Below are 14,464 nucleotides of genomic sequence, written 5' to 3'. Positions count from 1 at the left end.
GCCTAGCCGTGTGTCTTTCGCAAAGGAGTCGGTTCTTCGAGCATTGAGATTCGACTCGCATATGTGACTCGTGTAAGGGCACGTGAGCTGTTTTTTTTTTTTTGTCTTATGTAGTTTTATACCTTCAGTGGCATTTCCTACATTTACAAAGAAAGCAATTACATGCATTCACGTTTAGAGTCGGCTCTTTGAACGTTGAGTGTCGATTCACTTGTGAGAGCCGCTTTCTCGCTTTTGTTTTTGTTTATTATAAGAAAAAAAATTAAATGATAAAGGTAAATGGAAAGAAATCTTAAAATCACATATATCACACGACACAGTATCACAGTGCAGGGACACTTAATGTGTTTGATCAATGCACATTTGATTACATGTTATAAAATACATACAGGCATCAATAATAATATCGAGTCGTTTAGGAGCCTGAAGAATCGACTCTTACTGAATAGATGAATCACATGACTCACTGAACAGCGCCGAAATGCCCATCACTACTCAAATGTAATATTGAACTAGCACGCCCTCTAGTGTCCATAATCGAAAACGCATCAGAAAAGGAACTTTCCTTTATTACACCTACTTTATTTTATTACAGCTACTTGGATTGTGATGTGTATGATATGTACTAAATGTACAAAACCACAGGATATGTTTTAAATAATAATAATTTAAAATGATAAGTAGGTGCAAGAGAGAGAGAGCGAGAGAGAGAGAGAGAGAGAGAGAGAGAGAGAGAGAGAGAGAGAAAGCACAAACTGTAGCTAAAAAATAAATAAAATAAAAGTCACTCATCTGGACCACGTCCTTTACCCTATAGAACAAAACCTCTGTTAAATGAATGACATAAAATTAACATCAGGGCTTCACTTAACACTTAAGCTCACTTATTTCTGCACACTTGTAACGGCATCATTCTGAGCATCAACTCTTGGATCTTGATTCTGGATTCGTTTTCAACGTGGCATCGTTTTCACCGTGACGTTGTGGCGATGTTGAGCTGGAGACAGTGTGAAAGGGAGAAGCAGACACTTTCCACAGCTCCTGTAAATACGAGAAAGTATAAAATTGATTAAATCAAGGTAATAAAAAGATTTCGAAGGTGTACAGAAACATTATTTATATGTATATTATATTTAAGATTTACATAAAGTTAAAAGAAACTGGACCCAAAGGAGATAAAGTGACATCGGAAACTAAATCACATAATCGACCTCCGTTAAGCTAATAGGAGAAATGTTTGTCGTTGATCACGACGTACCAGCAGGTTGACTCGTTCATACTGGAAGAACTGGGGGAAGGAGCAGGACACCGGAGACACCGTGAACCTTGTTTCCTTCTCTCTGAGCTGCGTGATCTGCTCCAGACGGCGGCGGAAATGATCGTACGCCTCGCAGGACACGTCCATGTGACGCAGCGTGAAGTTCAGCCTGAAGGAACCGGCAGGAAGACACAATTTCTCTCGTTATCTTATAACACAAGTCAGGACAGAGCACCAGTCTCACCCGTTCACACAGGAGTTCACACCGCAGCTGGGTGTCTTACGCAGGTTAATTCTCTAATCTGATTTGTACAGAAGGTGTTTCATTTTCTACAAACGAGGAAACTTGTTTCTCGGATGTTCCACGGCAAGAACTGTGACTACAAATGGATAAGAAGTACAATTTGGAAGAAGATTCAGGATGTGCTGTTAAGTGCAAATAATCAGCTGTAAAGAAGGTCGTCGAGGACATCACACCACTCATTATCATCATCATCATCATCATCATCATCACGCTGATGGGTTCAGTGCTTAATGCTTTTGAGCTCTGAGTGAAGGTCAAGCTCTCTGCTGAACCCTTGAGCATGACCCTTAACGCTGAGCAGCACAAAAAAAAAAAAAAAAAAAAAGAAATCAGTGATTCCCAGAAGATGACTATTTAATCGGCCGTCGTTACCGTTTCTCCATGCTGATGTAGGCGGTGCTGGAGTGACGCAGATTACTGCAAATGCGATACAGAGTACGAAACAGGGCATCGGTCAGGTCGTCGTCATAGCACACTGTGGAAAAGAGAAGAAAAGAAAGACGGCTTGTCTACATATTCAGCAAATTGTAATAGTAACTGACAATGAACAACAGTGTGTGTGTGTGTGTGTGATCTCTCACCATCAGCTGCGATGATGACCGTGGTGTTATCGTGGAGGTCCGATATCTCGTCCTCGCTCCAGCTAAATACCGAATCCGCATCTGAAAGCGTCACGAGCCGAAAAAACCGTCATCTCTTAACATTTACAGCCCAACAATAAAGCAGCGTTCATCGTTAGAACTTCTCTACATCTCTAGAACGTTAAAGGTTTAGTCGGTGACCTGTGAGGAAATCATCTGTGGTCCAGTCCAGCTGTCTCACCTTCACACTGCGCTCGTCTGAGAACAGACAGACAGACAGGAGAACACGCAGAGCCTCGTAAAGATGCTACCTGACATTTCTCATAAATCGTTTTAATGCGTTATGTTTGGTTTTTTCCCTTTAATGTTCATTTGACATTTGTTCATGAAATCTTTAGCTCTGACTCGGTTACATGGAGACAGATGGAGCGCTCAGGAATAACCAACATTTACGCATTTGACCAACATTAAGGTTTGATCAAAGATCGGATTTAAAAAGATCAGATTATCATCCGGGTTTTGTTTAATCTGATGGTTGTATTTCACTCTAATTAATTCTAAATAGTGTTTTGGTCACACCTACTCACCTACCTACCCGCCTGTCCAATCTACCCGCCTGTCCAATCTACCCGCCTGTCCAATCTACCTCCTAACTACCCACCTGACTATAATACAGCTATAAACTCATCTATAGCAGGAAGAAACGTGCTGGATGAGTTTCAGTGGGTTTTAATAAAAGGAGCAGAAGTTGCACTCTCACTTCGACTGCATGACAATCTACCTACCCTCTGCATACCCCTCTACCCATATACACACTTACCCATTCACCTGCCCACCCAGATATCCCCCTAACCCATCTACCCCTTCACGTTCCCACCCAGATATCCCCCTAACCCATCTACCCCTTCACCTACCCACCCAGATATCCCCCTAACCCATCTACCCCTTCACCCGCCCACCCAGATATCCCCCTAACCCATCTACCTACCTGCCCTCTCACCTACCCATCTTTTATGTGCTCATATGATTTACCTGATGCTGCAATATAACGCTGATTCAAATGCACATTTCTCTGACACATGCTGAGGAGATCTTCACCAACATCTGCAACACACACACACACACACACACACACACACACACACACACTACATTATTGTTATTATTATTATTGAATATTCTTATTATTGTTATTAATATAATTGAATATTACTAATATTATTATTATTATTAGTAGTAGTATTATTATACTATAATACTATTATATTATCACATTATATTATTATATTATAATAATATATTATTATTATAATATACCAAGTCTCTGCCTTCACATTTGTGTCTAATGACCTTAAAAATAAAAGATTCGGTTTCCAGACTGAGACAGAATTGTTTGAGAGCAGAGGAACATTATGGAGGACAAGGACAATACCATCACTTTCAAAGGCAGCGAGAAAAAAAAAAGTAAATGCAAGCACAGTGTGATACAAGGACACATCCATCTTCTGTGTGAAAGCCTATTTCCAACCTGTAATAAGAGGCGCGATTCTACAAACACTCCCACATGCAATCATCTCGCACATGGAGAACGAACACAGAGATCCTAAAGCCGAGCTCCAGACACCCCTCGTATCGCCTTTACACTACACCCTACGTACTCCTATGTAGTACGTGGACACGTGGATTGAAGCGACGTCTCGAAATGAAGACGTCACGGAACTAAAACAAATGTCAGAACCTTCGGTCGCTGCGACCAGGGCGGCATTCAGACCTGAAACTAAAGCACGGAAGTGAAAACGAAGGAGACGATAAGAAATAAAATAACTCAGATAGGTGCCACTTTATTATTGTGTCCTCCTTCGGAGCGACTCGATTAACGGCTGCTGAATTTCTCCTCGGATGACGCAGCTTGACGCAGCTCATCACGTCGTGTGAGAAAAACAGATCTACATTTCCACCTCAGATCGACTTGAAAATTTTACTTGACGACGAGCCGAGTTTTATTACTCATACCTGCAAACTCACAAGAGGTGAAAACGGCGACAAGGTTCGAAATATACACACACACCCCCAACAGGGAAAAGACATAAAGGGAAAAGACAACCTTTGCTTCAAGTGAAAAAAGCAATTTTACCAAAATTTCTTGGAAATAAGTTTTCTCTGTACAATTTGAGTGCCTTGGAACCAGGGACGGTTCTAGACCTTTAGGGTGTCTCCAGCCCCCTGTCTGTCATCTCAGCCACCCTAAAACTATAAGTATAATTTTTACTTTCATAAATAAACAATAAAAACTACGTTAAAATGCAGGACATGTCGTGGATGGGAAAGAAAATTATTTATCAGTTTGATCCAAGAGCGATTTTTTTACTTTGCTTTTACGCGCGTGTGTTGTAGTCTTTAAAAAGTGTGTTATTTGAACGGAGAAGCACAGGTACGCGCAGCGTGCACGCGCAGTCAGAGCTGGATGCGTTTATCTATAATGTTAATCGCCGCAAAGACGGCAACCAAAAGCAATGAAATTTCACTATTCTTATTACCAGAGTTATCATATAATATATAATATAAAACTCTTCTTGTTTTAAAGTCTCACTGAGGGCTAAAACCCCTAAAGATGAAATCCTAAAACCGTCTCTGCTTGGAACCTTAATAAATTGATGAACACAAATATATAAGACATGAGGATGATTGAGACGTGAGACGTCATCTGCTTACTAGTGCTTCACACTCCAGTCCAGTTGGTGGCGGTGAATGCACCAAAAGTTGGTTTGCAATCCGCCATAAAAAGTCATTAGAAGTAGAGACACGAGGCATCAGTTTGATAGATGGTTTACTACGCTGCGTCCAAAACCACCGCCTAAGCACTACTTCGCCTAATTATTGGATGGAAGTAAGCGGTGTCGGACAGCTGAACAAGCTGCTTTGAGTCACTGACTCGAGTGAGGAATAAACCACGTCGTTAAGTTGCGTGATGAAGCGTTTTTCCTGTAATCACCTCGTTACACTGATGTCTTTCAGCTTGTTTTTACCTTCTGACCAACCAGGATTCATGGGAGACGAGACGAACCCGTACCTGTGCAGTAGACCGTTTTGGCCACACCGGCCGTGACGATGCTGGTCAATCCGGTTCCTGCTCCCAGCTCGAGCACCGTAGCTCCTCTGAACACAGCCGTGTTGGACAGGATGAAGTCAGAGAGCAGTAAAGCTCCTCGCCAGATCTGAGGAGACACCGGCGAGATCACTACACAGTTACACCTTCGTTCATTAAAGACTTAAAGCTCTGCAGAGCGCTCACCTGCTTTCCGACGTCCTCCAGCGGCGTCGCCATCGTGTGCTCTGAGAGGAAAACGCAACAACGTCGTCACGCAACACAGTCAGATCTGATTACATGTTAAACATCAACACCAAATCCTTTCATTACTCCGTGCTAAAGGCTCTAACGCGTTATTGTGTTTCCATGGTAACAGCCAGTTCTCTGGGATGCTTCACGATTTTAAGGAGTCGTCAGTGTCAGCGTCACTATTCATAGCAAAGTCTTTTGGTTTGTGCATCGATCCCATACCGATCTTTATGATGTCCACGAGATGATCGTCCTCATCCTCCTCTTCATCATCACTATTTGCTCCTGCAGTCTGGCTCAGGATGACAGGGTGAGCGGTGTCACGGTCTTGCACCGTCTCCGCTGGTTTCCTCGCTACATCCAGGTCTCCGTCTTTGTCCAGATGAGAGTGAGACTGCTCATGAGACGGAGAACACGAGTCCTTCTGCTCTTCCTCCCACAGAATCCTGAACCTCGACAAGAACACTGGAAGTGGAAGCCGAGAGAGAGAGAGAGGGAGAGAGAGAGAGAGAGAGAGAGGGGACAGAAAGAGACAGTAAGACAGAGAATGAGAGACAGAGAGAGAGCAAGAGAGAGAGAGGGACAGAAGGACAGAGAGACAGACAGAGAAAGAGAGAGAGACAGAGAGACAAAGAGAGAGAGACAGACAGAGAGAGACAGAGACAGACAGACAGAGAGAGACAGAGAGTGAGAGAGAGAGACACAGAGAGAGAGAGACAAAGAGACAGACAGACAGTGAGAGAGACAGACAGACAAAGAGAGAGAGAGACAGAGTGAGAGAGAGACAGACAGACAGAGAGAGAAACAGACAGACAGACAAAGAGAGAGAGAGAGAGAGAGAGAGAGAGAGAGAGACAAACAGGGACAAAGACAGACAGACAGAGAGAGAGAGAGAGAGAGAGAGAGAGAGAGAGAGAGAGAGACAAAGAGAGAGAGACAAAGAGAGAGAGACAAACAGGGACAAAGACAGAGAGAGAGAGAGAGAGAGAGAGAGAGAGAGAGAGAGAGAGAGAGAGACAGAGAGTGAGAGACAGAGAGAGAGCAAGAGAGAGAGAGGGACAGAAGGACAGAGAGACAGACAGAGAAAGAGAGAGAGACAGAGAGACAAAGAGAGAGAGACAGACAGAGAGAGACAGAGACAGACAGACAGAGAGAGACAGAGAGTGAGAGAGAGAGACACAGAGAGAGAGAGAGACAAAGAGACAGACAGACAGTGAGAGAGACAGACAGACAAAGAGAGAGAGAGACAGAGTGAGAGAGAGACAGACAGACAGAGAGAGAAACAGACAGACAGACAAAGAGAGAGAGAGAGTGTGTGTGTGAGAGAGAGAGAGAGAGAGAGAGACAAACAGGGACAAAGACAGACAGACAGAGAGAGAGAGAGAGAGAGAGAGAGAGAGAGAGAGAGAGAGAGAGAGAGAGAGAGACAAAGAGAGAGAGACAAAGAGAGAGAGACAAACAGGGACAAAGACAGAGAGAGAGAGAGAGAGAGAGAGAGAGAGAGAGAGAGAGAGAGAGAGAGAGAGAGAGACAGAGAGAGAGAGAGAGACAGACAGACAGAGAGAGAAACAGACAGACAGACAAAGAGAGAGAGACAAACAGGGACAAAGACAGACAGACAGAGAGAGAGAGAGAGAGAGAGAGAGAGAGAGAGAGAGAGAGAGAGAGAGAGAGACAAAGATAGACAAACAGAGAGAGACAGAGAGACAAAGAGAGAGAGAGACAAAGAGAGAGAGAGACAAAGAGAGAGAGAGAGAAAGAGAGAGAGACAGAGAGACAAAGAGAGAGAGACAAAGAGAGAGAGACAAACAGGGACAAAGACAGAGAGACAGACAGAGGAGAGGTTTAAGTTGATTACAGTGATGTAACTCGTCCCTATGACAGGACCACAAGCTCTGTAATGGCATCAATAGCAGGTCCAGATCTATGTGGTGTTAATAGATCTGTGGAACTGAATTATTCTCCTGTTCCTCTTTTATCTCCTTCAGCGTCTGAATTTACAGCTTCACAGAAACACAATTCATTTGAGCGAGAAAACTGGAGTAAACAAAGATGTCTGTTAAACTGTTTAACACTAATAAGTGATATAAATAAGCATGAATATTTAAATGAAGAAAAAACAAACAAACAAAAAACGCCCCCATGTTGTCCGACAAGAGAACGTTACCACGACGACCACAATTTTAGCTACGCTAGCTAAACATGCAGATTCTGTGGCTAAAAGTTGCCATCATCAAATAACTAATTAAATAATGTGATCTATTAAATACATAAAAGTTCCTTCGGATAAAAGCATTAAAACAGAATATAAAATAGAAAGGTTTGAGTGTGAAATCACTCGTATGAATATTCAACACTGTAAACACAACAAAACACAAAGCCTAAATTTAGTCTTAGTGAAGCAAAGCATTGTGAACAGATGCAGTATCATCATCATCATCATCATCATCATCATAGCGTACCACATGCTAATTTTATGATCGAAAGCAACTTTAATAATCCTTAATGTATTCAGTAAAACACAGATGTTTTTTTTTTTCCAGCCATACAATAAAACGCCCTTTATGAGCTGTGATCACATTATCCTCGTCGAGTCTCTGAAACGAACGAGAAGAAGCGTCTGTTCTCAGAAGAGCAAACGTCCCGGCGTCGGCGATGCGCGCATCCATCAGCGGATTTGACCTTTAGCTCTTCTGAGTCACAGCCGATGTTTACAGCCTCCTTGTGTGAGCTCAGACAAGAGCACCTTCGTTGACATGGACGCAAATTCGACAAGACTGAAAAGCCTCGTGCGCTCGTTTGACTTTATTACCACGGTTACCGGAGCTGTGACTCAGGAGTCACGTTAAACACGTGAGCAGAGGAACTGAGCTGAGAGTCAACATGACGGACAGGTGAAGGTTTGAGAACGCACTGACTCACCTGTGGAGAGTAAAACAGAGGAAATCAGACAGTTCATGGGGTATTTTTTATGATGTCGCTTTGTAGAAGCCAACATTCTGTTTTCCTATTTAAGCTTAGACAAAAATTTATCAAGAGTAACTCCTCCTAGAGGGCACGGTGGCTTAGTGGTTATCACGTTCGCCTCACACCTCCAGGGTCGGGGGTTCGATTCCCGCCTCCACCTTGTGTGTGTGGAGTTTGCATGTTCTCCCCGTGCCTCGGGGGTTTCCTCCGGGTACTCCGGTTTCCTCCCCCGGTCCAAAGACATGCATGGTAGGTTGATTGGCATCTCTGGAAAATTGTCCGTAGTGTGTGATTGTGTGAGTGAATGAGAGTGTGTGTGTGCCCTGTGATGGGTTGGCACTCCGTCCAGAGTGTATCCTGCCTTGATGCCCGATGACACCTGAGATAGGCACAGGCTCCCTGTGACCCGAGGTAGTTCAGATAAGCGGTAGAAGATGAATGAATGAACGAACTCCTCCTAGAGCTTTCGAGCCACATGCACCAAATTCGGATATGTTGTAGATCCTGGTCTGACGTTTGTTGCTATTAATTTTAAGTGATCCGAGTACCAGTACTTCCGGTACCGGGTCTCAAAGTGGCCTATTTTCCCATAGACTCCCATTATAAAATTTGGAGGTTTATAACTCGGCAAGCTTTTGAACTATCTACACCAAACTCGGCTCCTTTAGGGTGAAACTCTGAACAAACTTTTACATTGGTGTACCGACTGGCCTTTCGGTTGTCCTGCAGCCCCGCCCCCAAAATATGCAAAATCAAAAAACTTTTTACAACATGGACATGTGACATATCAAAACACTCAGAACAACGAGGGGAACTTCCTCACGGGGATTCTGATGACATCACATGCTCGTCTCCACTTGCCTCCAAATGTTTTGGCACCCTAGCGCTCCACTAGATTTCACAAGTTTTATGTCCACTTGCCTCCAAAAGTAACACTGACCCTTATGTCCACTCGCCTCCAAAAAGCACCGGCCTTTGCGAATACTTGCCTCGTCAAAGCCAACATCAAAATTTGTTGTGACAAACTTTACAAATCTAGTTTTAAACTGAGACACAGAGAGACAAGGCACATAGGAGCCACAAACTGTTTCCTATTAATCATTGTTAATCATTGTGTTCTTATAGAACACAGAAGACTTGTTCCTGATACGTTCCTGATACGTTTAAGGCTCCGTGCTCCGGAGCCTTAAACACAACAGCAGGGTGTAAAGAGGTGGCTTTATGCTCCACACGGTCGTCTCTCCTTCGTTCGGTCTATTACGTCTATTATACAGAGCTGCCGTGTCAGCGGCCCGTCCGTGTCACTGCTCTCATGTATTGACTTCCCCCCTCCCCCTCGTCGTACATTAATGGGATTGGGAACGCTGTAGGAACGCCGCTGGGAGGATAATACTGGTGCTGAGAATTTCTCCACTGTACTAATGATATCTGCTCACGCTGTGGTCCATTTCCATTAATGGACAGAATACACAGGGAAAAAGAAAAAAAAAATCTCACAATTACCCGAAGCCATTTTTTTTTGCGATACATCATGAAGTGTGACGCCGAGGGAGTAAACACACAGCGTTGCTTTTTCAAAAATGGAAATAAATAACTCAATTAATTCATTAAACACGTTCGTTAAACACAAATCCTGAATTTTGTCTTAGTAAAGCAAAGCATGCGAACAGATGCAATATCATCATCATCATCATCATCATCATCATTGTAATTTACAAACAGATCAGTTGGTGTTTTTCCTTCACACACACACACACACACACACACACACACACACACACACACACACACACACATATATATATATATATATATATATATATATATATATAATTATTTTAAACCCTGTTCAAAATACTGGTGTGTTTTCTGGATCTTTTTCTTAGCCTGCATGTGGTCTGTGATTGACCTCAGTGGAACTCGTCCATGATTTTGTTTGTGTTCACAAATCGATGTCAAGTTGAATCGTTTTTTTCCGAAGAGCAGATGGCGGTGCCGGATTAGTCGTGAGTCGTTGAGCAGATAAAGCGCTCACAGGAAGTGCGGCTTGTTCAAACATCAGGAACACAATATTACCTTCAAAATTCAAAGCATACTCAATGCATCTCAGTGGGTTTCCTGTCAGCCATGAACAGGGAGCTAAACTGAGCAAACTGGAGAGATGAAGATCAGAAAAACATCAAAATACAACATCACTTGATCTTTTTTTTTTTTTATACCTTCATCTGTCCAGTTTGATGAGTCAGTGCCCAGGAGAGCATCAGATTCCTGATGGTGTCTAACAGGAGTGGAACATCATGTGACCTCCTGCTGCTTCCATGTGTTATAGGATCTGAGATGCTTTTCTGCTCAACACGATTGTAATGAGTGATTTTCTGTCTTACCGTAGCCTTAATTTACTGCTTACAGAAACAATATCATATTTGAACAAGTGCTGTCGCAGCTCCACTGCTGTCTGTCGCATCAACACCGTCTGACCAATCAGAATCAAGAATTCCAAAGCGCTGGATGAACAGAACCGAGACTACGCCATGGATCTGCACACCTGTGAAGCGCTCACCTGGTTGTCCGGCACTGTTGAGTCGTGTCATGAGATGACGAGCGTTGGGGATCAGTAAGTGTACGTCAGAGAGCACGGTGTCACTGCGGAAGGTGACCTGGTCCATGGCCTGACCTTCATGAGCACCCGGATGCTGTGAAAGACAACGATGCAAAGTGAAACACTGGCAGGTTCTGAGATGATGCTGGAATTTCCGATATAGAGAAAAATAATAAACTTCAGGGCTTCATGCCTTTCTGAATACAATGAAAAGAAAAACATCTACTGAGTTGTGTTCAGTTCTTCTGAGATGATTGTGTTTACACTATAGCATTGACATGTGGACAGAGATGTGGACAGACATGTAGACAGACATGTGGACAAACATGTGGACAAACATGTTGACAGAGATTTGGACAGTTATGTGGACAGAGATGTGGACAGACATGTGGACAGAGATGTGGACAGACATGTAGACAGAGATGTGGACAGACATGTAGACAGAGATGTGGACAGACATGTAGACAGAGATGTAGACAGAGATGTAGACAGACATGTGGACAGACATGTAGACAGAGATGTGGACAGATATGTAGACAGACGTGTAGACAGAGATGTGGACAGAGATGTGGAACGAGATGTGGACAGAGATGTGGACAGAGATGTAGACAGACATGTAGACAGATATGTGGACAGAGATGTGGACAGATATGTGGACAGATATGTGGACAGACATGTGGACAGAGATGTGGACAGAGATGTAGACAGATATGTTGACAGAGATGTAGACAGATATGTAGACAGAGATGTGGACAGAGATGTAGACAGAGATGTGGACAGAGATGTGGACAGAGATGTGGACAGAGATGTGGACAGACATGTAGACAGACATGTGGACAGAGATGTGGACAGAGATGTAGACAGAGATGTAGACAGAGATGTAGACAGAGATGTGGACAGAGATGTAGACAGAGATGTAGACAGAGATGTGGACAGAGATGTGGACAGAGATGTGGACAGAGATGTGGACAGACATGTAGACAGACATGTGGACAGAGATGTGGACAGAGATGTAGACAGAGATGTAGACAGAGATGTGGACAGAGATGTAGACAGAGATGTAGACAGAGATGTGGACAGAGATGTGGACAGAGATGTAGACAGAGATGTGGACAGAGATGTAGACAGAGATGTGGACAGAGATGTGGACAGACATGTAGACAGACATGTGGACAAACATGTGGACAAACATGTTGACAGAGATTTGGACAGTTATGTGGACAGAGATGTGGACAGACATGTGGACAGAGATGTGGACAGACATGTAGACAGAGATGTGGACAGACATGTAGACAGAGATGTGGACAGAGATGTAGACAGAGATGTAGACAGACATGTGGACAGACATGTAGACAGACATGTAGACAGAGATGTGGACAGACATGTAGTCAGAGATGTAGACAGACATGTGGACAGACATGTAGACAGAGATGTGGACAGATATGTAGACAGACGTGTAGACAGAGATGTGGACAGAGATGTGGAACGAGATGTGGACAGAGATGTGGACAGAGATGTAGACAGACATGTAGACAGACATGTAGACAGACATGTAGACAGCGATGTGGACAGAGATGTGGACAGATATGTGGACAGATATGTGGACAGACATGTGGACAGAGATGTAGACAGACATGTAGACAGACATGTGGACAGAGATGTAGACAGACATGTAGACAGAGATGTGGACAGATATGTGGACAGATATGTGGACAGACATGTGGACAGAGATGTGGACAGAGATGTAGACAGATATGTTGACAGAGATGTAGACAGATATGTAGACAGAGATGTGGACAGAGATGTAGACAGATATGTGGACAGAGATGTGGACAGAGATGTGGACAGAGATGTGGACAGACATGTAGACAGAGATGTGGACAGAGATGTAGACAGAGATGTAGACAGAGATGTGGACAGATATGTGGACAGAGATGTAGACAGAGATGTGGACAGAGATGTGGACAGAGATGTAGACAGAGATGTGGACAGATATGTGGACAGAGATGTGGACAGAGATGTGGACAGAGATGTAGACAGAGATGTGGACAGAGATGTGGACAGAGATGTGGACAGACATGTGGACAGATATGTGGACAGAGATGTAGACAGAGATGTAGACAGAGATGTGGACAGAGATGTGGACAGAGATGTGGACAGACATGTAGACAGAGATGTAGACAGAGATGTAGACAGAGATGTGGACAGAGATGTGGACAGACATGTAGACAGAGATGTGGACAGAGATGTAGACAGAGATGTAGACAGAGATGTGGACAGAGATGTGGACAGAGATGTGGACAGACATGTAGACAGAGATGTAGACAGAGATGTGGACAGAGATGTGGACAGACATGTAGACAGAGATGTGGACAGAGATGTGGACAGAGATGTGGACAGACATGTAGACAGATATGTGGACAGAGATGTGGACAGAGATGTGGACAGAGATGTAGACAGAGATGTGGACAGAGATGTGGACAGAGATGTGGACAGAGATGTGGACAGACATGTAGACAGATATGTGGACAGAGATGTAGACAGAGATGTAGACAGAGATGTGGACAGAGATGTGGACAGAGATGTGGACAGACATGTAGACAGAGATGTAGACAGAGATGTAGACAGAGATGTGGACAGAGATGTGGACAGACATGTAGACAGAGATGTGGACAGAGATGTGGACAGATATGTGGACAGAGATGTGGACAGAGATGTGGACAGACATGTGGACAGAGATGTAGACAGACATGTAGACAGAGATGTGGACAGAGATGTGGACATTTCCAATAGAGGAAACGACTGAGAAGGAAACAAATGACTAAAATTATAAAAGAATAAAATTCAATTCTACACAGAATCATTTCTTCTTTATCTTCGAAAGAGAAGTTCTGTTACAAAATCAGTACAATGATTTTCTTTAACTACCTGCAGTATTTTGTCCATTTATCTGAGCAGAAAAGTGACTTATTTAACTTATTTTAACATGTAATGTTGTAAATAGTTGCTGAGACTTGACACACATCAGGCACAGTACTATTACATCCTCACTCTGGACATGTAGGGCACTAGATAGGGCACTAGATAGGGCACTAGACAGGTGTCACAGTACCAAATCGTCCCCTAGGTAGTGCACGTTTATACACACTGTGGTTTAAGATGCGGCCCGAGTTCCGGCCTCGACACACCTCCTTTAATAAGGGAGAATGTTAATAAGCCACCATTAGAGGTTTATTTTAGGGTTCTAGCTGTACACTAAGGAGGATAAATAAGTAAATATATCCCAGTGGTTTTGTCTTCAGTCTGTACCTTATAATGACCCCGAAACCGAGCTAGCACTGCGAAGGTTCACCTGTGTAACATCAGTAAAATAGCCGTGTAGGAACCGAATGTCTTCATATTGGTTCCGGGTTTACGT

At 43.5% G+C, this 14,464-nt stretch overlaps 1 protein-coding gene across 2 annotated transcripts; it reads right to left on the bottom strand.

Moving 5' to 3' along the window:
* Positions 1-154: 154 nt before the first annotated feature.
* mettl22 (methyltransferase 22, Kin17 lysine) lies at positions 155-14,433 on the bottom strand. 2 transcript variants are annotated; one of them, XM_060892689.1, is made up of 11 exons: positions 14,356-14,433; positions 11,008-11,140; positions 5,703-5,945; positions 5,436-5,476; positions 5,214-5,358; positions 3,176-3,247; positions 2,345-2,401; positions 2,144-2,224; positions 1,935-2,037; positions 1,259-1,427; positions 155-1,041 (listed from the first exon to the last, which is right to left on the bottom strand). In XM_060892689.1, exons 2-11 carry the CDS (start codon positions 11,111-11,113, stop codon positions 922-924), a joined length of 1,137 nt encoding a protein of 378 aa, XP_060748672.1. In that variant the 5' UTR covers positions 11,114-11,140; positions 14,356-14,433; the 3' UTR covers positions 155-921. The 2 variants fall into 2 exon arrangements, with proteins under 2 accessions (XP_060748672.1, XP_060748671.1); XM_060892688.1 differs by lacking the exon at positions 14,356-14,433 and adding an exon at positions 13,975-14,078.
* Between the last annotated feature and the right edge of the window lie 31 nt (positions 14,434-14,464).

The sequence above is a fragment of the Tachysurus vachellii genome, chromosome 18, assembly GCF_030014155.1.
Source record: "Tachysurus vachellii isolate PV-2020 chromosome 18, HZAU_Pvac_v1, whole genome shotgun sequence".
Lineage (NCBI taxonomy): Eukaryota > Metazoa > Chordata > Actinopteri > Siluriformes > Bagridae > Tachysurus > Tachysurus vachellii.
This window is presented reverse-complemented; position numbering and strand designations above follow the sequence as displayed.

Bases quoted from the DNA above. Each gene is read 5' to 3' on its own strand.
- mettl22 (XM_060892688.1), bottom strand. The intron at 5,946-11,007 runs GTGAGCGCTTCA...TTCCACTTCCAG, and splicing joins CAACAGTGCCGGACAACCAG to TGTTCTTGTCGAGGTTCAGG. The intron at 5,477-5,702 runs GTATGGGATCGA...TTTTCCTCTCAG, and splicing joins CGTGGACATCATAAAGATCG to AGCACACGATGGCGACGCCG.